This window comes from Pipistrellus kuhlii, unplaced genomic scaffold (assembly GCF_014108245.1).
Source record: "Pipistrellus kuhlii isolate mPipKuh1 unplaced genomic scaffold, mPipKuh1.p scaffold_m20_p_6, whole genome shotgun sequence".
NCBI lineage: Eukaryota > Metazoa > Chordata > Mammalia > Chiroptera > Vespertilionidae > Pipistrellus > Pipistrellus kuhlii.
The window spans coordinates 52,167,510-52,193,449 of NW_023425562.1; the positions used below are offsets into that span (position 1 = coordinate 52,167,510).

The 25,940-nt window shown below is 45.7% G+C and overlaps 1 protein-coding gene and 2 pseudogenes across 3 annotated transcripts; 1 reads left to right on the plus strand and 2 right to left on the minus strand.

Moving 5' to 3' along the window:
* Positions 1–2,040: 2,040 nt before the first annotated feature.
* On the minus strand, positions 2,041–2,510 carry LOC118707356 (annotated as a pseudogene).
* Positions 2,511–7,870: 5,360 nt separating this feature from the next.
* On the minus strand, positions 7,871–14,654 carry PROCR (protein C receptor). Of its 3 annotated transcripts, none has more exons than XM_036417497.2 (4): positions 14,310–14,654; positions 11,171–11,419; positions 10,502–10,780; positions 7,871–10,287 (listed from the first exon to the last, which is right to left on the minus strand). In XM_036417497.2, the coding sequence occupies exons 1-4, from the start codon at positions 14,389–14,391 to the stop codon at positions 10,163–10,165; spliced, it is 735 nt and encodes a 244-aa protein (XP_036273390.1). In that variant the 5' UTR covers positions 14,392–14,654; the 3' UTR covers positions 7,871–10,162. The 3 variants fall into 3 exon arrangements, with proteins under 3 accessions (XP_036273390.1, XP_045430429.1, XP_036273391.1); XM_045574473.1 differs by having other exon boundaries at positions 7,871–10,278; positions 11,171–11,422; positions 14,313–14,653; XM_036417498.2 differs by having other exon boundaries at positions 7,871–10,278; positions 14,310–14,651.
* Positions 14,655–20,541: 5,887 nt separating this feature from the next.
* Positions 20,542–24,216, plus strand: LOC118707942 (annotated as a pseudogene).
* Positions 24,217–25,940: the final 1,724 nt, after the last annotated feature.

A 25,940-nucleotide genomic window follows, 5' to 3' on the forward strand; every position in this document is an offset into this window, starting at 1 on the left:
TCAGTGGATAGAGCGTTGGTCTGTGGACTGAAGGGTCCCAGGTTTGATTCTGGTCAAGGGCATGTACATGGTTGTGGGCATCCCTGGTGGGGGTTGTGCAGGAGGCAGCTGGTCGATGTTTCTCTCTCATCGGTGTTTCTAGCTCTCTATCCCTCTCCTTTCCTCTCTGTAAAAAATCAATAAAATGTATTTTTTATTAAAAAAAGAAAATAGAGTAATTTAAAAATGACTTTAAAAAATGCAAATTAGCCGAAACCGGTTTGGCTCAGTGGATAGAGCGTCGGCTTGGGGACTGAGGGGCCCTGGGTTCGATTCCGGTCAAGGGCATGTACCTTGGTTGCAGGCACGTCCCCAGCGGGGGAGGGATATGTGTGTGTGCAAGAGGCAGCTGATCGATAACTGTCTATCATCCATGTTTCTAACTCGCTATCTCTCTCCCTTCCTCTCTGTACAAAATCAATAAAATATATATTTTTAAAAATGCAAATTAAAGCCACAATATAAAGCTACAACTTACCAAAATACTGAAAAAGACAACACAGGGAGGCCTGACATTTTTACTTAACTTTTATGTTTAGAGTGAAGGAAACTGCCAAACTTCCTATAAGTGAAGACTCTTATTCCAACTGCGCAGTAAAGGCAATGTGAACCAAGGCCAGAGATCTCACCTCCCCCACACAGCATCTGCCTGGGGTGCACCTCTCCCTCCCACCCATCCATCTGCGGAAGGCAGACTGTCCAGGGAAACAGCCCCTCTCTTTTCTACACTAGACCCCCATGCCACCCGGCCCCACACCTCCCTGCCCCCCTTTTGTAAGTATGTGAAGAGGACAAAACTGCAAATGTGGAGTCTTGGCCGGAGCCTCTCCAGCGGTGACTTTTAACTCTGTAATAATGTACAGAGAAAGTTGTTGGTGTTCTAAGACTGTGTGGCTATGCAATTTCTGTACATTTGCAATTAGAAATATTGAAGATTTTTTTAGCTATTTAAAAAAAGAAAAAGATAAGCTGTGGCTGGTATGCCTTAGTGGTTAGAGTCTAAAATTATAAAAATGAAAAAGTTTATAAAATAAAAGGATTTAAGTAAACCAAGATTCGTTTATTATTTAAGAAAAGATAACTTATATAAATTTAGTGCAGTCTAAGTGTACAGTGTTTGTAAAGCCTACATATAGTAGCACATGCTAATGTCCAAAGCCTTCACTTCCTCTCACTACTCACTGCCTCACCCAGAGCAACTTCCAAATCCCACAAGCTCCACTCATGGTAGTGTCCTCTACTAGCATTTTTGGTGGAAAAAAGGTATCCACCGTACACTGTTTCTGTGTTTGGATATGCTTAGGTACACAAATACCATTGTGTTACAGTCGCCTACAGTATTCAGTACAGTGACCCACTGTACAGGTTGGCAGCCTGGGAGCAGTGACCTACGTGCGCAGTAGGCTATGCCATCTCAATTTGTGTAAGTGCGCTCTACAGTGTTCGCACAATGACAAAATCACCTGGTGCTGCATTTCTCAGAACATATCCCCATCAGTGAGCAATGCACGACTGGAGTTACAACTGACCTACAAGGAGGCCCAGCATGATTTGCCTCCCACTACTTCTCTCCCCTCTGCCCGTGCCACCCCATTCAAACTGGCCTCCTTGTTCATCACATAAGCCACGCTCGTGCTTCGGAACTTCTGTACTTTTCCTGTCTGCCTACATTTAGTCTACTGTTGAATTTCTGTATATGTTTCTTTTCTTTCTTTTTTTTTAAATTTAATATATGTTTTATTGATTTTTTTACAGAGAGGAAGGGAGAGAGATAGAGAATTAGAAACATCGATGAGAGAGAATCATTGATCAGCTGCCTCCTAAACCCCCTGCTACCGGGGATGTGCCCACAACCAAGGTACATGCCCTTGACCGGAATCGAACCTGGGACCTTTCAGTCTAAAGGCTGACGCTCTATCCACTGAGCCAAACCAGTTTCAGCACTGTATATGTTTCTTTATTCAGTCAGTGTATGCTTAATTTCTAACTGGTTCTTCTCCATTTTTTTTTTTTTAATAAACAAAAGCCAAGTTTATTTGTTCATTTTCTGCATTTGAAGCACTTCTCGATGACATCCTTTGTCTGAGGTTCTTTGCCCTAGTCCTTAACCACCACACAACTGCAACCAACCGCTTTACAGGGCTTTCCCTCTGCCGATTTTACAGAGGCCACCATTCCCCTTGTTTCTTGTTGTCGTCAACCTTACTTAGGTTGATTTTGTGTTCAGCACAGAGAGCCTTCACCAACTTGACGTACATAGGCTCATCGCAGTTGGATGTACACAAAGGTACACAAAGGATGTACACAAAGGTGGGCTTGGCGTTTGCCTTTGGCATCTTCGCAAATTCCGTGCGCAAGACCATCATGGATGAGGGCGGTCTTTAGCACCTCTTGCAAAGCAGTATTAATGTCCATTACGCCTCCAGCAGCTATGCCTTCCTCAGCCATGGCGGTGGTATGGGTAGAGCATAATCTTGAATGCACCCAAGCCTCCACCTTCATGCAACTCCACAGCAGCAGGGAGAGAGCTTTTTTTCTTTTTTCTTTTTTTTTTCTTTTTTTTGCATTCTCACTAAGATCCTTGAAGGTCTCACTAAGTTCCTCGGAAGTTTCTAGAAGATTCTTAAGTAACCTTATAACTGTGGTTTTGAAATATATATCAATAGTTTGCTTTCCTCCGTTTCTTTCATTTGTGACATGTTTCTTTGTCTCCACATTTTGGCTGCTTCCTTGTGTTGATAGAGTGGCCTTGTGTGCTAGTTGTCCTATAGAGCCTAGTGGCTCAGCCTCCCCAGTTACCTGAGGTGGACACTCTTGGTGCACCCCTTTGTGGGCTGTGTGTACAATCTTGTTGTAGTTAAGCCTTGATTGCTGTTGGTATCACTGGGAGAAATTAAACTCCAGGCCAATTGGCTGTGAGGACCAACTGTGTCTACAATGGGAGAACTCCTGGGCTAGAGACGCCTTTATGGGGCAGGATTTGCTTCAGTGGAGCTTGGTGCTCACTGAGTCTGCCCCCTGAGTGTGTCTCTTATGGATGTGAAGAGTTATAATCTGGATGATCCCACTCTGACCACTGGATACACTGGCTCTTGTATCTCCAAGGAGGTTCAAAGTCAGCCACTACCCGAGGCCACCCAGCAAGAGCTACAGCAAGATCTACAGATTCTTCCTCTTTGTTTGGGGTTTGGAAGAGCCCAGATGAGAACCAGATGTGAAGCAAGGCAGGCTACTGCTGCCAAGAGCCTTGGGCTTTCTTCTGGAAGCTTTTGAGCTCTCTGACCCAGCTGCAGTTTGTTAGGTTAGGCTGCGAAAGGACAGGACATTCATATGCAAAAGCTGCTGTGCACAGCTTGGGTTGGGTTGTAAATTGGGTGGGGCAGGGTCTCAGGGAATCACCAGAGTGGAGCAAACAGCAATGACCAGTCAGCTGTCTCCGTGCCCGTGACCCCATGCAGGAACAGTGATCACTGTGAGCACCTCTGAGAGAAAGCCGTCATTCCAGCCCAGTGCCAGACAGTCCAGTTTCCCCTATATGAGTCTGGGTCCCCAGAGTCTCACCTGGAACTGGAATTCAGAGCAATCAGGAGCTTGTATCTCCCTCCCGATTGAAAAAAACAACAGCACACCCAGTTGCCAGCTTGTTTTGCGAGTGCCTCAGTACCTCCACATCTCCACACCTCCCACCAGTCTCAATGTGCTTTTCTCTTTCCTCCTAGTTGTAGAACTTCCACTCAGCCAGTTTTTCTGTGGTTCTGGATGACAGCTGTTTTGTCTTTTAGTTGTAGTTTTACGTGGTTGTGAGAGGCAGCAAGTATAGGAGTTTACCTATGACACCATCCTGGTTCTCTTCTGATTTGACATTTTTATACCTTACATAGGGTGGGGAATGTCTGGCCGTATAAGGCCACAAAATCATTTGATCTGGCTCTGCTAAGGCATTAGGGGCGAGTTAATTAAATGTTTGACTAAATATAGCAGGCTAATTTTTAAGTTGATAATTTTGTATGGCTCACCAATGATGTTATAAATACCCAAATAGCTATTGGTGGGGAAAAAAGGTTCCCAACCCCTGCCTTGCAATGTAGGTATTATTATTAAAGTAAGAAAGGATAAAATAACTTTATTTCTCAAAAATCTTCCATTCATTCATTCATTCATTCATTCAGCTATTTGTTATCTATCTTCTAAATCCTGGCACTGTTCTAGATATTAAGGGTACAAAGATGAACAAGGATATAATTTCCTTAGAGGAGAAAAGAGTTAGCTACTTCCTATGGAATTAACTATAAGTTAATGACATTCTTTTTGATTAATTTTTTTATTGAGAGAGAGAGAGAGAGAGAGAGGTTGATTTTTGTTGTTCTACTTATTTATGCACTCATTCGTTGATTCTTGCATATGCCCTGACCAGAGATTGAACCCACTACCTTGGTATACTGGGACAATGCTCTAGCCAACTGACCAGGGCCATCTAGTATCCAAATGTCCCATTCTATCTCCCACAACATTTCCTTCCATAAGCTGTATCCAGAGCAGCCACATCACACCATTTATTATTCCCTAAATGCAAGGTGCCCTTTCACCCTCTTTGCCTTTGTGCAGTGAGATTAGTCCAGAATTCATTCATTTTTCATTCATGGAACAAACATGTATTGGCTCTTTCCTTTTGTAAGGTATTATTCTGAGTGTCGGGAATGTGTTGAAAAAATAAGATATAATTTCTTCCCTTGAAGACTTTACCCACGAGAGGAGAAACAGATTTCCCCTCTTCACGTCCTGACATTCTTCTCTTTCTTCAAGGCCCACAGGAAATATGTGGCTTCCGTGCAGCTCTCCTTGTTTGATCCATTTCTCTCAGTACGTCACTTGTCATTACTTTGTACCCTTCCCATTCCTTCTGTGTTAAATGAACTGTTTTGTGTGCCTCTTCCTCTATGCTACAGACTCCTGGGCAGGAATCGTGTTTTACCCATTTCTGCATTCCTGAGGGCAGTTGGCATAATGCTGTGTGTATCAAACAGGACCTAGCAACAGGTGGCTGAGTTGGAAGAAGAACGGGATACAGTAACCTAAACCTGCAGCCATCTGGCAGGAGGCATGAAATTAAGACATAAATGTTGAAATGAATTATAAGGAAGAGGAACACAGTAAGCCACGCCACCCAGGAGGCTTTTAGAAGATGCCGGGAATCATGTGTTTAAATTTATTCTAGGTCTGTTTACTTCTTCTGTAAACTCCAGCTGGACTTCCAGTAGTCTGGCAAGCCTAACCCAAACGTTCTGAGGTGGTTTCCCTACCCTGTTTCCCCGAAAATAAGACAGTGTCTTATATTAATTTTTGCTCCCAAAGATGCACTAGGTCTTATTTTCGAAGGATGTCTTATTTTTGGGGAAACACGGTAGCTATCAGAGCTATCATAGAAATTATGAACTTTTTTCCAGACTTATCCAAGATCACACAGCTATGAGCAAATATTCACATGTGTAAGCATAGTCAGATGAACCTTCTATTTACTCTCTACCGTGTTAGAACCACCTGGAAATTAGGTTCACTCTTTATCCCTATAAGTCAGTTACTCATCCCACTGTTTTCCTGCCTCTTTACCGCTCCTGCCTTTGGATGTGGACATAAACTTTCAGAGGATCACTCAAGTGATCTCATTACCTCCACCTTCATGACTTCTTCCCCCTCTCACAGCACGGTGAAGCTCAGGGTCAAAAGTCAGAAGCTACAAGTCCCAGTTCCACTTCTTGTACCAGCGAACTATGGGACCTGGAGCAAGCCACTTAGTCTTTCCCAGCCTCAGTTTCCCTTTCAGTACTAGAGTGTTCAGGGGTAACTAACATTTTATAATTCTGCCTCCCGTGGCCTCAGAGAAATATCAAGCAGATTGTGGACTGAGAAAGCACAAAGCATTTACCTTCCCTAACCTAACTCCAGAACGGACAGAGTGTATTTGAGAAAACAAGAGTGATTTGGAGGGGCTAGATTGAGAGAGGAGGAGAATACTCTCTAGACTGAGTGTATTGCCTCCCCTCAAATTGGTATGTTAGAATCTAATCCCCATTATGATGGTGTTTGAAGTTGGGGACTTTGGAAGGTGATTAGGTCATGAAGGTAGCGCACTGATGAATGGGATTAGTATCCTCACAAAAGAATCTCCAGAGAGTTCTCACCCTGCTTCCACAGGCGAGGACGTAGAAAATGGACACCTATGCATCAAAAAGCAGGCCCTCGCCAAGTCCCAAATATACCAGTACCTGGATCTTGAACTTCCCAGTCTCTAGAATGAAGAACTAAATGTTTGTTGTTTAAGCTACCCACTCTATGACATTTTTGTTATAGCAGCCTGAATGGACTAAGAGGGGTTGAAGATGAAGCTAGAGAAAATATAGGTTGGTGCTGGATTTTGGAAGGTCTTAGTTACATACTGAGGAGTTTGGATTTAATCTTATGAACAGCAAAAGAGCATTCTGATGGCATCAGAATTTGTTTTTGTTTTTTGTCTTCCTAAGATTTGAAACCTCTTCCTTTGTGTGAATCTATATATATATATATATTTTTAATTGATTTTTTACAGAGAGGAAGAGAGAGGGATAGAGAGTTAGAAACATCAACGAAGAGAGAATCATCAATCAGCTGCCTGTTGCACACCCCCTACTGGGGATGTGCCCTCACCCAAGGTACATGCCGTTGACCGGAATCGAACCCGGGACCTTTCAGTCCGCAGGCCTACGCTCTATCAACTGAGCCAAACCGGTTTTGGCTTTTGTGTGAATCTTAATGGGCGACAGGGTTCCACAATCCACAAGAAAAGCCAGATACCTGAACTTTCCCTCCCATTCTCCTTGCAGCAAAGGCAAATGGCTTGGCCATTTGAATGCTCCCACCAGGACTTTGAGTCTTAAACTAAGAGTGTAAAGACGAATGAACAGCTGTGGTATCCTTCTTAGACCATTCCTGTGCTGTGACTTTGGCTGTGATCCCTGGTTTTATTTTCTGAGTTTGATTAGCTGGCCTTCCCATCAATTCTGAGGATTACTTAATAACCTTTCAAATATTTATTTCCCCATTAGTTGACAGAGTTGGTTTCTCTTGCTTGCAACTACAATCTTAGTATAACTTTAAGGTAAGGGTTTAGAGAGATGGCGAAAGTACAGGTCTTTCACTTTTTTCTTTGTGAACTTCTGTATTGCTACTGTTGTGGTATTACTTCTGTCATTACATATGCTTTTAAAATCAATAGCCCAGCCCTGGCAGGTTTGGCTCAGTGGATAGCGCATCGGCCTGCAGACCAAAGGGTCCCAGGTTCAATTCCCATCAAGGGCACATGCCTGGGTCGCAGGCTTGATCTCCTCTAGCAGGCATGCAGGAGGTGGCCAATCCATGATTCTCTCTCATTGATGATGTTTCTATCTCTCTCCCTCCCTGAAATCAATAAAAATATATTTAAAATAAATCAATAACCCAAAGCACAGTTGGGCAAAAAGAAGTACTAAGAAATAAAATTTGAAAATTAGGATGAAACCAGATTGCACAAATCCTTAAATGTCATTTTGAAGATTCTGAATTTAGCTCAATAAATGTGGGAACTTTATAAAACAGAATAATGAGCCCAGCTGGCATGGCTCAGTGGTTGAGCATTGACCTATGAACCAGGAGGTCACGGTTCAATTCCTGGTCAGGGAATATGCCTAGGTTGCGGGCTTGATCCCCAATAGGGGATGTGCAGGAGGCAGCCACAATGATTCTCTCTCATCACTGATGTTTCTCTCTCTCTGATATCAATATAAACAAACAAACAAACAAACACACACAGAACAATGACATGATCAAATTATTTTTATTTAATTGTTATATAGATGGTGAAACAGAACTCAGAGAAATTAGAGACCAGGAGAACAATTAGGAAGAGGCTATTGCCATGGTCCAGACAAAATAGTGAGAATATTTCTCAATTTGGAGACAGTGAGGTTGTCAATCACAGGTTGGCTTTTTTGGAGGCAGATGCTGACAGAGAGTTTGAGGTGCAGGATATTAACTAGGGGAGGAAGCAGGATTGAATAGATCGGATATAGATCCAGTCAACTTGATTAGGAGCTCTGCAGTGACTATGGCTCCTCAGAATTGTCCTGCCATGGGCCATAATGGCTACACCTTTACATCCCTGCTTTGCTCAGCCAACAAATGAGGACGGCCCTTGTGTAGGACTGTTCTCTGTAGGTGAGGCATACCCTGAAGGAACTGAAGCAGCAAGAAGCTACCTGCTGGCTATACTCCCTGTAATGGAACAGCAAGTTCCTTGAAGGTAGAACTGGGTGGCACACCTCTATGCCTACCACAAAGAAAGAGATGAAGTATAATAACTGGAACAAAAGCAATCGAGTAGAAAGGAGGGAATGGATTCTACAGACATTGTATTTTGTAGGTGGGGGATGAAGAGGGAGTAAACACAAGTTAACACGGAGTCTTTACATTGATATGATTTGGTGGTAATTCTGTTTAACTGACAGTAAAACCACGGGAGAAAAAGAACAGGTTTGGGGAGAAAGACATGTTTATTTTGAATATGCTGACTCTAAAATGTCTACAAAATACTATGATAGAGAGGATTTTCAAAAATGAATGCATATGGGGGAGGTCAACAGCAAGTGCTATACAGGGTGGAGCAAAATTAGGTTTACACTTGTTCATATGAAAAATAATACAATAATTAATAAATAATAATACAAGAATAAACTCTGTTTTACATACTCATAAATGTAAACTTACTTTTGCCCCACCCTGTATACATACATCATATATATTCTTATTTAATATGTATAATACCTTTGTGAAGTACATATCTTTAATATACCATTTTTGTGTATTTTATTATACCGTTTGTTTATGAAGAAATTGAGACTTGAAGAAGTTAAAATGCCTGGTGAAAGAAGTAAAACTCAAGTCTGTCTGATGACAAAATACATGCTCTCAAAAACAAGATTATATTGCTTCCCCATAGAAATCACCACAGACAGATGGTATTTGAAGCCATGCAAGTTAAGTTAGTAGGTCGCCCAGAAAGATACAGATTAAAGGGAAATAAAAGGAGCCCAAAAATGGAATTCTAAGGAAGCTATGATTTCCAAGATAAATGGAGTAAGATGGTGTAGACAAAGGGATTGAACATTTTTTTAAAAATTAGAAGTATGGTATTTCAGAAGTTGGGGTAAAAATAGCTCTAGTCCACAAAGTGAAATGTGCAGACATCATGGAGCTGAAGTTTCCACAATTAGTTTGGAGTAGTTTATTGAGATGTTATTATTTCCTGCAGTGGTTGAAGAGTGCATCTATAATAATAAAAGTGTAATATGCAAATTGACCAAATGCCGAACAATGGAATGACTGTCTGGATGACTGTCTGGACCACCTTCTGGACGAAGCCGGGGCTATGAGCACTGAGGCAGCTGGGACTGGCTTACTCTTGCATGAATTTCGTGCATTTTACCTCTGGCAGGAAATAAGAAAGTAGAAGCAAACTGTATAGGCTACTTTTCTAGAAAATTTTCAAAGTAGAGGAAATAATAATGTCCTATACATAAATAAGGAATTTATTAATATTATTGACCAATTATTTAATAACTCCTTGTTCCCATATTACTTGGATTTTACACTCCTACCATATCTCTAGTTATTTCTTTCTACCTCCTTCATAGCGTTGTCTCTTCCTATGTCTGACACATCTGCAGGCATTGAACGTTATTTATTTTGGTTTTGTGATGACAGGTTATGTGATTCTGTCTGTCTTTGGAGGATGGGCCATAGACCCCACCACCACTACCACAACTCCATCATCTGTTTTTCACAAAGACAGACAAGCATTCACTACTTCTCAAATCAATGCAATGAAGCATGCAAGTACTTAGTTTCCTAGTAAACCAAGTACTCCATCTATCTAGCCTTCTCTCCTTCACTCGCCCAAACTCTTAGTGGGCAGATCTGGAAGAAGAAAGCTGATACTCCGAATGTGGGATATGACGTCCCAAGTGGGGACTATGTTTGGCTTTTCAGGGAGCTGAGATTTTCCTTTGTCAGCCCCCATCGGTCCAGCCCTTCTCCAGAGGGGACCGGAGGGTAGTTAACACAGCCGTCCGCCCGTGCACAGGAAGAGGCCGACAGCCACACCACAGATGATGAAAGTGCCCAGCAGGATGCCCAGGACCAGCGACGTGTAGGAGCGGCGTGCTTGGCTCTCTGGAGAACATGCAGAAAGTTAGCCCAGAGAACATACTCCCCAAGGAGTCTATGGTTTGAATCCAGCCCCAAGGGGATTTCTGCCCCAAAGTGACTTAAGCTGTGTGTACTCTATCCCAGATCCCCAGCCCCGGCAGTCCTGCTGCTCAAGGTCCATCCTTCAGGCCCTTCCATTTGCCCGGAACCTACCCAACATGCAGGCCCATCGCCGGTCCCGCTGTACCTTTCGAGGATTTCGTGGGGAGGTGCTCTTCCACGTATTGCACACAGGTGTTCTGCAGGAAATCCTGCAGTTCATACCGAGTCCGGTTGTAGGCGTTGAGCTGACGCAGGGTGTAGATGGCCACTGCAGAGGTGACCTGGGGCCCTGCCTCCCAACATGCAACCTCTGGTTGGAAACTCACGAAAGAGCTCCCATTCAGAGCCACTTCAAAGAAGGTGTGGACTGGAGAGCCCTCAGGAGGCAGCTCACAGCCCAGGAAGCAGCGAACGGTCAGAGGAACTGTGGAGGAGGGGGAGAGGGGGGAGATTCAAGGTCAAGGGGATGTGTGGAGAGGGCGCCAGGTGTAGGGCATGCTCCCCTGGGGGAAGTGAACTTTAGGGTTTCAGGGTGGGTCTACCTCAAGACCATGCTAGCAGGAAGAAGGCCGGACAGAAGGCTAGGACACAGCCTCCTCTCCAGCCTCAAGCTCATACCCAGCAATCAGTCAATGCCGGTGCCTGGGCACCACCCCGGGGCTCCGGAGAGCCTCCCGCCCCCACAGGCCCAGGCCCATGTGTGCCCAGCCCATCCGCAAGACCCCTCTGGGAACCACCCCTTCCAGAGGGCCCTGCAGGTTCTCCCCCGGCCCCCCGCCTCCCAGGCCACGCCCTCCAAGCGTGACCCACTCACAGGCCACGCCCCGCTCCTGGTGTACTAGCCGCACCAGGTCGTGGAAGTTGCTCAGGTAGAGCCGCACGCTCTCCTCCGTGCGCTCCCAGCGCTGGGGCTCCTGCAGGGGGTGCAGCTGGAGAACGGAGACGTTGGAGTCCCAGCCTTCCAGCACGTGCGTCAGCTGCCCGCCCAGCGACGCGTTGCCCTGGTACCTCACTCGGCCCGGGTCCGGGAAGTAGGAGATCTGGAGCATGTGGAGGCTCCGAGGGCCTGGGGGTGGAAGCCAGTGCGTTGGTCCCTGGCTGGCCTGAGAGTAGCCCGAGTTCATAACCCCGCATCCAGAAGCCGCCGCCCACCTTCTCGGCCCTTCTTCATAAACTACAAAGTGTCCTCCCACCCTCCCTCCCATGTAATGCTCACAGGAAACCTGCCAAGAGGGTAGGGCAGGGATTGTTATCTTCATTTTACAGATGAGGAAACTGAGGCCAGAAGAGAGGAGAGGCCACTTGCCTGAGGGGTAAGCCCGACAGGCGGTGGAAGACCCACTCTGATCTCCCTTCTCTCCCGCCCCTTCTCCTCGTTTGCAGCGGGTCAGCAATTCCTGACCTCCAACAGAAATCCCAATTCTGTCCCCTCGGCCCCTGCCCTGCTTCCGGCCTCACTGGTTCCCATAGGGACTGGGGGAGGAACTTCTTTCCTCAAGCTCCTGCCCCTCATTTTTCAGTTTCATCCCTTTTAATCCGATCTCCACCTGAACCGGAAATAACATTATGTCCTTCTGCTTAAAATCCTTCAGTAATAAAAATAAATAAATAAATAAATAAATAAATAAATAAATAAAAATCCTTCAGTAGACCCTAGCCGGTTTGGCTCAGTGGGTAGAGCATCATCGCATGGACTGAGGGTCCTAGGTTCAATTCCTGTCCTAGGCATGTACTTCGTTGCAGGCTTAGTACCCGGCCAAGGTCAGGAAGCATGCGGGAGGCACTCAATTGCTGTGTCTCTCTCACATCGATGTTTCTCTCTCTCTCTCTCTCTCTCTCTCTCTCCCTCTCTCTCTCTCTCTCTCTCTCCCTCCCTCCCTCCCTCCCTTCCTCCCTCCCTCCCTCCCCTCTCTCCCTTCCACTCTCTAAAAAAAAGCAATGGGTGAGGACTAACAAAAAATTAAAAAATGTAAAGTCCTTCAGTGACACACTCCCCTACCAACAACAACAATAGCTATTGGGCTTATGACCTGGGCACTGTACACACACATACTGTATTATTTGTGCCTTCCTCCGTTTAACTTAACACCGTAGCTACTATTATTAACCCCAGTCCATGCAGGAAACAGGCTAAAATGGTATAATCGAGCCACGATTTGAATGCAAGCAATCTGAGTCTGGCATTCTTAGTCAGCTAGCTCTACTGACTCCTTATAGGATATCCGTCCACAGAATCAAGTCCGAAGTCTTTAGCATGGATTGTAAGGGGACCAGGCCCCTGCTGCTTTTTCAGTCTCTTCCCAGTGTGAGGCTATATCCAACTCCTCATGCTGCCTTCTGACTGACATGTAAATAGCATGTCCGGGTTGCTCTGCTTCCTGGCAAACTTCTATTCATGCTTCAAGACCCAATGTGGTGGCTCTCTCCTTGGCGTTTTCCTGAAGCCTCTTCTCTTTATCCTTCCAGACAGTGGACCTGTTTCAGTGATCGGAGATTCCACATAACTGTGTGCAAACACACAGGCTCTAATGGGCTCCTCTAGGCCACTGGTTATCGCTACTCCTACACTAGGGGTGTCGAACTCAATCAGAGAAGGGGCCAAAATCTAAAATCCAGCCTAAATCGCGGGCCGAATGGTTTACTGAACAGTCATAAACTGTCATTGTGATGGAAACGCAGCGGAGTGCAGTGATGACAGCACGGTGCGGGCCACATTGCAAGGCCTGGCGGGACGGATTTGGCCCGCGGGCCTTGTGTTTGACACATGCGCCTTACACCGAGTAAGGGCCTGGCACAGATTTGGGACCTAGAAAACGCCTGAGGAGGGAATGAGTCTGGGGTTGCAAATCCGTGCGTGTGGCTGTGTTGTGACCACGTTTGCATTTGAGAAGCGCTCTGTGTCTGCAGGTGTAAATAAATACATCTGCGTGGATAACCTCAGAAGGTTCTTTAAAAAAATATATATATATTTTATTCACTTTCTACTGAGAGGAAGGGAGAGGGATAGAGAGCTAGAAACATCGATGAGAGAGAATCATCGACCAGCTGCCTCTTGCACACCCCCTACTGGGGATGTGCCCGCAACCAAGGTACATACATGCCCTTGACCGGAATCGAATCTGGGACCTTTCAGTCCGCAGACCGACGCTTTATCCACTGAGCCAAACTGGTTTCGGCCCTCAGAAGGTTCTTAACTGCTGTGTGGCCTTGTCTCCTCCTCTGTGTAGAGGTTTTGTGGGGGTTAAATGAGGCAACACATGCGTTAACCATAGTGAACACTCACTGAACTCTGGTTATTACTCACGCCCTCTCGGAAGCGGACACGGAAGCTAGAGAGACTGGGAGAAGGAAGAGGCCCTGTGCAATTGCAGTGAAGGGCAATCACTCCCCTCCGTGCTTACCCACTTCTGATCTCCTCTGAGTTCTCCCGCTGGCCACCGCTTCTTCTTCCCCAGCTTCACCTCACCAACTATCCCGTTTTCCTCCGCCCTCTCTATGCTCCCTTTCTGCCTCACACAGCTCAGCCCCAATCTTTCCCCAAGTATCCCTTCAGCTCCCACATCCTCCAGTTCCTTTCATCTCTCATCTCATCTCTGGGTGCCCTCCCATCTTCCCTAGATTCACCCCCATCCACCATCACCCTCAGCTCTTCTTCTCCGAACTTCACCCCATCCCCTCTCCCTGAGGCTAATTCCCTCGATGCTCCCATCAGCCCCTTTCCCACCTTTCCAGTGCTGTCCGCCCCCACCTCCAGCCTCCTCCGTCTTCCCCTCTCTCACCTGGCCTCGGCACACACACCGTCCCCAGAGCCCTGTCTGCCCTACAGAGAGATCCACCCGGCAGGCCACCACACAGACCCTGTGAATAAGCTCTCCTCCGGTCTAGCCCCCGTACCGGACAGAAGCATTCCGAGGCTGGGATGTGACCTTCCCCCTCCACCTGGGGCCCTCACTCACCGTCGGAAGTTTCCTGGACACAAAGGGCCCTGCGGGGCAGCGTCAGTAGCAGCAGCAGGGGCAGCAATGTTCTCCACATCCTGGGACCTCGATCCCACCTGCACTCCTGGCTTTGGCAGGCTGGGGGGCTCCCACTGACAGCACCGAGGCGAGCGAGGACCGCCTGGGAGGAGAGGAAGCTGGACGGAGGAGCTGGAAGGTGACCAGGGGATGCGAGGAGGAAGAGGGCGTCAGGCCTTTAAAGTGTTATTCCAGCCCCGGCTCATTTCCTACCAGGGGGCCGGCCTCCTCCCGCCCGCCCCGGCCCCGCCCTGCACCGAGTTCTCCTGCCCAGACCTGCCTTTTCCCTTTTCCCCAAACCGCGTCTGAGGATCCGGAGAGGCGGAAAAGGGGGAGCAGAGGCTTCCAGAAGTCCTGCCCTCGCTGAGTCAGGGGGTGGGGCCTCTGTTTTCAACTTAGAGCAGACTCTAGGGTGTAGGGACCAGCAGGGTACTACTATTGGGGAGACCGAGGTCGGAGAGGTTCAGGGACTTGCCCAAAGTTTATGCCTCACGGCGGTCAAAGATCAGGAAATAAGAATTGTTTTCCTGCATGCTGGCTACACTTTCATAAGAATTTGAAGAAAATAGTAATTACACAATCGGGGGATCCTGCACTCAGAAATACCCGTAATCACAAGATGAGTATAGAGCAGCTCATTTATTTGTAACAGGAGATAATTATGACCAATATAGTTCTCAATAGAGGATTGGTAATTTAAAGCAATAGTTTTTAAACTGAAGTGACAATCATATTAATGTAATATGTTCATTAACCAGACATCCTTCCTGACATCCTTCCGTCCTCCCAGAGGAAGCTGGGGCTGCGAGGGAAGCTCGGTCCGGGCGCTGGAGGAAAGCCAGTGCCGGCAGTCAGGAGAAGGAAGGCCTACCAGTGCCCAAGTTTTGTGCATCAGGACTCTAGTATTTTATTTTTTTAAGTATTTTTATTGATTTTTCACAGAGAGGAAGGGAGAAGGATAAAGAGCCAGAAATATCGATGAGAGAGATACATCGACCAGCTACCTCCTGCACACCTCCCACCAGGGATGTGCCCGCAACCAATGTACATGCCCTTAACTGGAATTGAACCTGGGACCTTTCAGTCCGCAGACCGACGCTCTATCCACTGAGCCAAACCGGTTTCAGCAGCCTCTAGTATTTTAATAAATATCAGCTAATGGATGCCTGAATGAGATAATATGTGCATAAATCTCCAAGAGTAAGTTGCAGGACGTTATGTTCAGTTTGGAACTATTTATATGTCAACCATACACACAACAACTAAACAACCTATTTCTTTGTGGGGGTAAGTGAATCTGGAAGGACATATGTAAATATAGCAGTGGTTTACCTCCAGGGAGGGGCTTGAGACTAAGAATGTGTGTGTGTGTGTGTGTGTGTGTGTGTGTGTGTGTTTATTAGGTGTGGCAATCTTGTGAAGGCTTTACACTCTAATAATTTGTGAAGGTTTTTATCCCTCTATCTCAATAGTTGGAAAATTTTGCATCTAGAAAGTGATCATATGTCTCTTGTTGAATTAAAAATAGAAGTTTTAAGTAATAAATTATTGCAGAAGAGAGAGGCAGATCATCATGAGCTGATGTACTGAAATGAGCCATTGATAAGTAAATGAAGTGTGGCAAATGCATATAGCATAATTCCATCTATTTTTAGCTTAAAATTTTTCACAGATGTGTATGTCTGGAAGGATTCTTTCAATAGAAATTATCTCTTTGGAATGGGATTGGAGGGAAAGGGCATGGGGGAGATTTTAACTTTTTATCCACTACAGTGTTTCCTGGAGGGAGAGTTGATGTCATAGCGGAATCGGGCAAACCCTTGACACATATCAGGTTCCTACTCTCTAAATTGATTACATGCAAGAAAGTCCATGCTCACCTCCTAGTTGTTGCAAACTAGCTAAGAAGTAACATCACAGTCTTTTCCCAGCTTACCAAAACAGTTACTCAGAAGAGCTGGGGCCTTGTTTTCCTGGTCTCAAGAAAAGTGGAAGAACTTAATGCCAATTATAGTCTTGCCTTTTATAAAAAAAAAAAATTATGAAATATTTTATATGTGAAGAATTATTTCATGCCTGAAGAATTTTATTAAAGCACACATGTCCCCACCACCAGCATAAGAAATGAAATATTATCCATTGAAACCTCCAGTGTACTCCTCCTCAAATGCACATCTCTCCCCTCTATCATCCAAGTAACCACTAATCATAAATTGCCAGTATTTATCCCCTTACATTTCTATATACTTATGCTATACATGTATATCTCTCTAAGCAATATATAGCATTTTGCATATTTTGAATTTTCTATAAATGGTATTGAAGTGCGCCTATTCCTATGTAACTTGCATCACCTGACATATTAATAAAATTCATCCTATCATTAGATGTAGTTCCATTAATCTCCACTGCTTTATAATATGCCTTTTTATAAGCATGCCACAATTTATCATTCTCCTATTGTTAGTCATTAAAGTTTCTCCCCCCCCCCCCCCCCAGGTTTTTGCTATTGTAAACAGTGCTGGTATGAGCATTCTTTTAAAAAATATATATTTTTATTAGAGGCCTGGTGCACAAAATTCCTGCATGGGGCGGGGGGGGGGGGCAGGTGTCCCTCAGCCCAGCCTGCATCCTCTCCAATCTGGGACCCCTGGAAGGATGTATGACTGGCAGTTGGACATTCCTCTCACAATCCAGGACTGCTGGCTCCCAACTGCTCCCCTGCCAGCCTGTTTGCCCCTAACTGCCCTCCCCTGCAGGCCTGGTCACCCCCAACTTCCCTTCTATGTTGGCCTGATCACCCCTAAATGCTCTCCCCTGCAGGTTTGATCACCCCCAACTGCCCTTCCTTGCAGGCCTGGTCCCTCCCAACTACCCTGCCATCTTGTGGCAGCCATCTTGTGTGTTGGAGTGTTGGTCAATTTGCATATTACTCTTTTATTAGATAGGAGAGAGGCCTGGTGCATGGTGGGGGCCAGCTGGTTTGTCCTGAAGGGTGTCCTGGATCAGGGTGGGGGTTCCCTTGGGGTGTGGGGTGGCCTGGGCAAGGGGCCTGTGGTGGTTTGCAGGCCAGCCATGCCCCCCTGGCAACCCAAGTGGAGGCCCTGGTATCTGGGATTTATTTATCTTCTATAATTGAAACTTTGTAGCCTTGAGTGGAGGCCTTGGCCAGCCAGGGTGTGCAGAAAGCTTGGCTTCCTCCAATGCTGGGGAAACCCAAGCCTTCTGCTCACTCTGTGGCCACAGCCATCTTGGTTGGGTTAATTTTCATACTCACTCCTGATTGGCTGGTGGGCATGGCTTGTGGGTATAGCAGAGTGATGGTTAATTTGCATATTACTCTTTTATTAGATAGGATTTTTTTTTAAAGAGATGAAGGGATAGGGATAGAGAGTTAGAAACATCAATCAGCTGCCTCCTGCACTCTCTCATCACTGATGTTTCTATCTCTCTCTCTCTCCCTTCCTCTCTGAAATCAATAGAGATATCATATATATATGTACATATTTGAACATTTTAATAACAAGTAATATTTTTCCTTGAACACTAACTTACCAGACACTGAATAACTGCAGAAATTAATAAGCATAACGCAAAAAAAAACAACCCTATTTTTTTGGTTTTCTGAAAGCAAAATATTTCCTTTTGTGCATACCAAACAAGTCAGTATAAGACTAATGACATGGCAATCGGCTGCTAAAATATTGGCTGCTACTTTTAGTGGAGAGAAATGGTGCACAGTAAGGTGCGTAAGGGAAATGAATGCAACACAATCATAGCAGTCATTAGTGGATGTTGTAGTTCGTTATTAATAATTATGTATAATTTGATATTATAAAAATTAAGTTACAAAATTTTTATTAAAATGTTTCTTACATCCCATTACATTGGCTGGGCCACAAAAATATTTGTTGTGGGCTGCATGCAGCCTGCGGGCCACGAGTTTGACATGCTTGTTGTATATGTTTCCTTGTGTATTTGTGGAAGAATCTTTGTTGGTTCAAACTTGGAAGCGGAATAGCTGAGTCATGGGGATCTGCATCTTCAAGTCTACTAGATAATGCCAAACTATTTTACAAAATGTTTGAGCCAATTTGCATTCCCAGTAGTGCACGTGCATGGCCTTGCTCCAAACCCTTGCCAACACTTGGCACTGTCAGATGGCTGGATGATTCCTACCCTGTTTCCCCGAAAATAAGACAGTGTCTCATATTAATTTTTTCTCCCAAAGTTGTGCTAGGTCTTATTTTCAGGGGATGTCTTATTTTCAGGGAAACACAGTAGTTTGTGCATCTTTTTGCTTTGCCTTTTTTTTCCCGTGAGTGCTTGAAAGGTGCTTTGGGACAGAGGGTGATAAAGTATATGATTGAGCCAATTTGAAATTGAGTGTTGAGAGTCTTTGTTCTGTGCAGGTAGGGCCTGGTTAACTGGGGTTAAACAGTGGCCACACCACCATCCACAGAGTGAGTCACAGAGAGGCCTAGTCCATCAGTTAAGGTCTGTTATGGTCGAGGTGGCAGTAGCAACCTCTTGCACATTTTAAATTCTTAATACAAGTTATTGTTATTCCATGCCCTAAGGGGGAGATGACCTCTGAAGGGACCACCCTTTGTCATTATGGGAGTTGTTATCCCAGGTACCCTCCTCACACTCAGTGCCCTGAGAGTCAAATAGCAGAGACCACATTTATTATTATTATAGTTCACATTTATCATAGGCTGAGATAGCGTTAAGCTTTTTACACAAACAACCTCCCTTTTCCATATGGCAGCCCTGTGAGATGGGTTTCGTTAACATCCTTTTCACTAATAAAGACACTAAGGCTCTGAGAGGGTGAATGACTTACCTAAGGTCACACAGCAAAAGCTGTAATCTGAACCCATGTATCTCTGGTGGCAAAGTTTGTCATTTTAATCACCATGTAGTATCTCAAAAATTTTGGGAGATCACAATCCATGAGGATATTTTTGAATCCGTCCATCCATCATGCTTGAGTATTTGTGTTATGTATAATATAAAACATGCCCAAAATTCATGCTAGTCCTCTCTCAGTTCCTCTGGGGCAGAAGCACAAGGATCACTTTTTCCATGTTACAGATGAGGTCAGTAAAGCCCAGGAACTTCAAGTAACTTGCCTAACTCAAAGAGAAGGGGGTATGGGCTTGGGTCCAGGGAGAGTGGAGGGGATTGGGGACAGGGAAGCTGGGGAAAGCGGTTGGGTAGGGAAGAGAAGAGAAATGCTGCTGTTGGAGCCAGAGCCTATGCTGCATCTATCTTGCTTGGGTGGTGGTAGTGGGGGGCGGGGGGGGGGGTAGATATCCACAGAGCAGAGTGGGAACCGGCCCGGCAGCTGAGATTTGACAGAGAGCTAAAGAATGAGCGTCCCACTGAGCAAAGGGAAGGAAGCAAGTGGTGGCATTTCCCACACCAGAGAGCACATGCTCTGGGAAGATAAGGGAGACAGGAAGCTGAGCAGGCCAGTGGCTCGCAGCACCAGTGAGTGAGGAGAGGCCTTATGAGGGAGCCAAGCTGAGCCAGGGACTGGCAATGAGCCCAGCCGAACCTCAGAGAACCAGCCCTCTCCTTCTCCTGCTAGCTAGCTGAAGATACACAGTTTAACCCAGGAAGGGCCCAACTGAGATACCAACAAAGCATGGTCCAGAGATCACCTCCCCTTAGGATGTGGAATAGCAAGAACTCGTACTGAGAACTTGCAATGCACAGGGCACAGTATTCAGTAAAGGGAGTGCATGTGTTTTATTCTCACTAGTGTCCTATGGAAAGTATGAAAAAGCATCCATTATTCCCATGTTACAGAGGAGGACACAGAGGCACAGAACAGTGAACTGATCCAACCAGTAAAAAAACACAGTTGGGCCTCAAACCCAGGTGAGTTGGCTCCAAAATATGCTTTCTTAGTTCTTGGACCATCTTATGAAGATAATTGAGATGACTCTTACAAAGTGACAGAACACAGTGCACTTCTGGTGTGCGGTGGGGGGAAGAGATAAGAAAGGAATTTGGCTTTGGGGCAGCACACAGAGCTGATCCTGCAGCGGGAAGAATGGAGGGCAGACACTAAGTACCATTTAAATCTTACTCAAGATCCTCCCCTGTGGACACGCTCAGCCCAACTTAAGACACATGACAAGAAGCTTCATCAAGTGGGATGATTCCAGCTCTTGCTGCCCAGCTGGTGCTCCAGACTTTTTCCAGACTTATCTTCCCAGGTATTTCACTCTCAGCCAAATCTGTCCCTCCCGGTTTCCTGAGCACCGAGCACACAAATGTTATCTCTTTACTTTATTTATCTCGTTTTCAGGCTTGGCACATCGAAGTTCCTAATTTAAGAAGTTCCCAGTTTTATCCGTCTTTTCCATTAGTTCAGGCTTTTTGTACCTTGTTGTGGGTGAACGAGGCCACATGCTAACCTGACTAGCTCAGGGAAGGTCTGCACGACAGTCTTGCAAATTCAGAGACCGAAAGTAACCACAGAGGACGGTCTGAAGTTGAACGGTAACGAAAAGCAGTGAAGGTGGGTAGCTTCATTCTAGGCTGCTATCTTCACTGTCAAGGTCAACCTTTATCTTAACCGAGCCCATCTGCCTTTCTGCATCTATGGTTACATGTCCTTGAAATGTCCCAGGTTCGATTCCGGTCAAGGGCATGTACCTTGGTTGCGGGCACATCCCCCAAGTAGGGAGTGTGCAGGAGGCAGCTGGTCGACGTTTCTCTCTCATCGACGTTTCTAGCTCTCTATCACTCTCCCTTCCTCTCTGTGAAAAAAATCAATAAAATATAATTTTTTTAAAAAATGAGAGAGAAGGAAGAATCATCAATCAGCTGCCTCCTGCATACCCCCTGCCTCCTGCACACTCCCTACTGGGGATGTGCCCGCAATCAAGGTACATGTCCTTGCTCAGAATCAAACCTGGGACCTTTCAGTCCATAGGCCAACACTCTATCCACTGAGCCAAACCAGTTTCAGCGGTTCTTTTAAGATTTTTTTTTTTTTTTTTTTTTTTTTTTTTTTTTTTGTCGTTTAGAGGGAAGTCCCCATTTTAATAAATTTGTTTTGGACATTTGGAGCTTCAGACAGCTGAAAATTACAAACGCCTGGGGGCGAGGGAGAGACACACTATTGTTTCTGAGAGCCTTTTGTAACGCCGAGGTGCCCTCCTGCTTCCAAGCCCGCGCCGCTTCTGAGCTCCGCTCTGCCGCCCGCCCATGGGCCCGCGCGGACCGGCACCGGGAAGATCCCCTTCTGTCCAGTGTGGTCCCTGGAAGAAGTCCTCCCGGCGGGCCTGGGTGTGGCGGGGGCTCAGAGGTGAACGCTGCCGCCAGCAGCTACCCCCCCGGCCTCCCCGAACGTGGCTGCCTGCACTCCGAGGCCAGGCTGTGCAAAAAGGTCAGCCCCGCGGGCCCTGTGCCGTCCACCCAGGCCTGCCGCGTCCACCCAGGCCTGCTCCAACATGCGCACCTGCGGCTCCCAGGGTTACGGCTACGTCAGCCTCCAGACACTGACGCTGAGCACCTATGTTAACTCCCAGACACTGACGCAGAGCCGGCCTTGAATACTAGGAACTTAGATGTGATTAAGGGAAAGCCAATCTCCAACATGAGGGACTCCTCTTTGAGAAAATCTGGTGTGGGAAACATCTTCACCAAGAACTTGGACAAAGTGATAGCTAGCAAGGCACTTTGTGGTACTTTTTCTGCGTTTGGACATGGTTAGGGCGAACCTCCCTTAGCTTCTCCGGCGTGGACGTGCTTTCTGAAATACGTCGTTCTAAGCCTTTCCCCCAGCGTGGGGCAGAGGGTCTGCATCTGCAGAAGCAAAGTAGGAACTCCTCTCCGTCTGACTGAGCAGTGCACTCTCCTCCCTTCCACTTGACCAACGTGCGCACCCACAGCCTGACCCTGCAAGGCATGCTTTTACTCTCTAGAAGAGAGCCTAACCATCCCCTCTCAGCCGACACCATACACGCTGGTCTCAGCCACTGGCAGAGTGCGCCATGAAATTTCTTAAAACTCTCACGTCTCTTGGCCTGGCTCCTTTCAGAACAGACCTAACAAAAAACATTGTGTCCTGCAAGGCAATGTGTGATGAGAAAGGCTTGAGAGAAGGGTTATGCCTTTGTTCACTTTGAGACCCAAGAGGCTGCAGCAGACTCAGCCATCGACAGGAGGAATGGCCTGTGCCTACGGACCGCCCAAGTGTTTGTGGGCAGATGCAAGTCTGGAAAAGAGCAGGAAGCTGAGCTGGAAGCCAAAGCCAAGTTGACCAACTTTGGGGAAGGAATGGATGAAGAGAGTATGAAAGAGCTGTTCAGCCAGCTTGGTAAAACCCTAAGGGTCAAGGTGATGAGAGATCCCAGTGGGAGATCCAGAGGCTTGTGGATTATGAAAAGCATGAGGATGCCACGAAGTCTGTGGAAGAGATGGATGGAAAATAAATAAGTGGGAAAGTCATTTCTGTAGGCTGTACACAGAAGACAGTGGAACAGCAGGCTGAGTTAAAATGGAACTTTGAACAGCTGAAGCAAAAGAGAATTAGTCGATATCAGAGGGTGATGAATCTCTATATTAAGAACTTGGATGACACCATTGGCAATGAGAAGTTAAGGAAAGAGTTTTCTCCTTTCGGATCTGTCACCAGGGTGAAGGCAATGAGAGGATGAGAGAAGCCAAGGATTTGGCTTTGTCTGCTTCTCATCTCCTGAGGAGGCAACCAAAGCAGTCACTCGCTGAGATGAACGGAGGCATCAGGGGCCCCAAACCACTGTATGTCGCCCTGGCCCAGAGGAAGGAAGAGCAAAAGGCTCACCTGACCAACCGGTATATGCAGCCGGTGGCTGGACGAGAGCACTCCCTGTCGATGTCACCTTACAGTGCCAGCCTGCCCCTGCTGGCTGCTTTCTGCCAGCCATTCCACAGGCTCAGGAAGGACCTCCATATTACACAACTCACCAGTTAGCACGGCTGACTCCTGACCCACACTGGCAGCAAGGTGGGAGACATCAAGGCTTCCAAGATATGCCAGGTGCTATATGCCAGTCTGGCCCTCATCCAGCTCTTAGCCACCTGGCTCCAACTGCTCAGAGAGCTGGACCACTTGGCTATGGACTTTGGTGGTGCTGGTGCCGCCCAGCAAGGGCTGACTGACAGGTGCCAGTCTGGAGGTGTTCCCAAAGCTGTGCAGAACTTAGCACTTCAGCCGAAAACCAGTTTGGCTCAGTGGTAGAGCGTCGGCCTGCGGACTCAAGGATCCCAGGTTCGATTCCGGTCAAGGGCATGTACCTTGGCTGTGGGCACATCCCCAGTAGGGTGTGTGCAAGAGGCAGCTGATCGATGTTTCTCTCTCATCGATGTTTCTAACTGTCTCTGTTCCTCTCTGTAAAAATTCAATAATTTATATATATATATATATAACTTAGAACTTCACGCTGCTCCACGGACTATGGCATCTTCTAAGTATGCCTCGTTTCCGCAGTCCTCATCACCTTACCATATTGCCTCTGCAGGCACCCAGCCTGTGGTCCATGTGCAGGGGCAGTAGCCCCTGACTGACTCCATGCTGGTGCAGCATCCCCCCAGGACAAAAGCAGATGCCAGGAGAACATTTGTTCTCGCTCATACGTTCACATCTGGCTGGAAAGAGTACCGGAGTTATTCTAGAGATCGGCACCTCCGAGCTGCTGCCCCAAGGCAGATGAAGCTGTGGCTGGCGGTTCTGCAGGCTCCTCATGCCAAGAAAGAAGCTGCCCAGAAGGTGGGCACTGTTGCTGCTGCCACCTCCTGAGCATGGGAAGACATGGTTCCAAAGCCAAACAACCCCCCATGGAATTCAAGGTTTGAAGACGTCCTAGCTTGTCCTGTGAACCTCAACACCAAGAAGCATGAATTGGCAATTTAATGGGTCATTTTATATCAAAAGGTCAATTATGAAGCAACTAGAATTTTTTAATTAAAAAATATATGATCTGGGTTCGGCTATGGCCCAGTGTTAATTTTCCCCCCCATTGTGGGTTTTTATTCATGCCCCCCCCCCCCAATAAATTGGTTTCATTTGATGTACCCAAATCCTAAGTTTCCCAATAAAGAAAAATATCTCCATAAGAAAAAGGAGTGTCTTGGCTGTTTTTTGTATATTGAACTTTTTTACACATAAACTTTGAATTATTGTATCAGGTTGAAGAGACTGAGATCTTCACAATATTGAACCATCCAATTCATGACAGACAAATTTCTCTTCACTTATTTACATCTTCTTTAGTGTCTGTCAGAATTTCTTAAGTTTTTCTCTAGAAATCTTGCCCAGCCTGGTTGAGTGTTGACCTATGAACCAGGAGGTCACGGTTCGATTATGGTCAGGGCACATGCCCGGGTTGCGGACTGGATCCCCAGTGGGGGGCATTCAGGAGGCAGACAATTGATAACTTTCTCTCATCATTGGTATTTCTCTCTCTCTCTCCCTTCTCTGAAATCAACAAAAAAATATATTTTTTTAAAAAATAAATCTTGCCCAGCCTTTGTTATATTTTCCCTTGGTCCTTCATATTTTAAAACAGTATTTAAAATGGTATTTAAAAGACATTCCATGTGATAACTGATTATTGCTGGTATATAGAAATGCTGATAATTTTGTTGCATTGACTTTTTATGTAGAAGCCTTAACAAACAAGCATTCTAACAATTATTTATAGATTCTTTTGGATTTTCTATATGCATGGACATATTGCTAGTATGATAGATAGTGACAGTTTCATTTCTTCCTTTCTAATTTTATAGTTTCTTCTTAACTATTAGTATTTTTAAAAAATATATTTTATTGATTTTTTTTTTTTTACAGAGAGGAAGGGAAAGAGATAGAGAATTAGAAACATCGATGACAGAGAAACATTGATCAGCTGTCTCCTGCACACCCCCAACTCAGGATGTGCCCACAACCAAGGTACATGCCCTTGACCAGAATCAAACCTGGGACCCTTCAGTCCACAGGCCAATGCTCTATCCCTTGAGCCAAACCATTTAGGACTTTTCTTAACTATTGTTATCACTACAACCTCTAGAGTCTAGAACAATATTGAAGAGAAATGATAGAAAATATGAGAGAGTATTCTTATCATTTTCCTTGTTTAAAAAGGAAAGCTTTCAATTTTTTTCCCATTAAATATGCTGTTTTCTGTATGTTTTTAATAGATACCCTTTATAAGCCCTTTATCAGATTAAGAAAAATTCCTTTTATTCTTAGTTTCCTGAGTCTTAAAAAATTAATTTCTTTTCTAATTATAGATGCTATCTATTAGCTTCAAGTATATAACACAGTGATTAGACATTTATATACATCATGAAGTGATTACCCCAATAAGTCTAGTATCCATCTGATACCATATATGGTTATTACAATATTATCCTATCTAATAAAGAGGAAATATGCTAATTGACCCTCACTGCATCACAAAGATGGTGGTGCCCACAGCCAATAAGGAGGGAATATGCTAGTTGACTGCCACTCCTTCAAAGATGGTGGCGCTCAGTCCCCTTAACCCCATTGGGGTGGCAGGC

Bases quoted from the DNA above. Each gene is read 5' to 3' on its own strand.
- PROCR (XM_036417497.2), bottom strand. From the start codon at position 14,391: ATGTGGAGAACATTGCTGCCCCTGCTGCTGCTACTGACGCTGCCCCGC. The intron at 10,781-11,170 runs GTGAGTGGGTCA...CCTCCTCCACAG, and splicing joins CCAGGAGCGGGGCGTGGCCT to TTCCTCTGACCGTTCGCTGC. The intron at 10,288-10,501 runs GTACAGCGGGAC...AACTTTCTGCAT, and splicing joins CCCCACGAAATCCTCGAAAG to GTTCTCCAGAGAGCCAAGCA.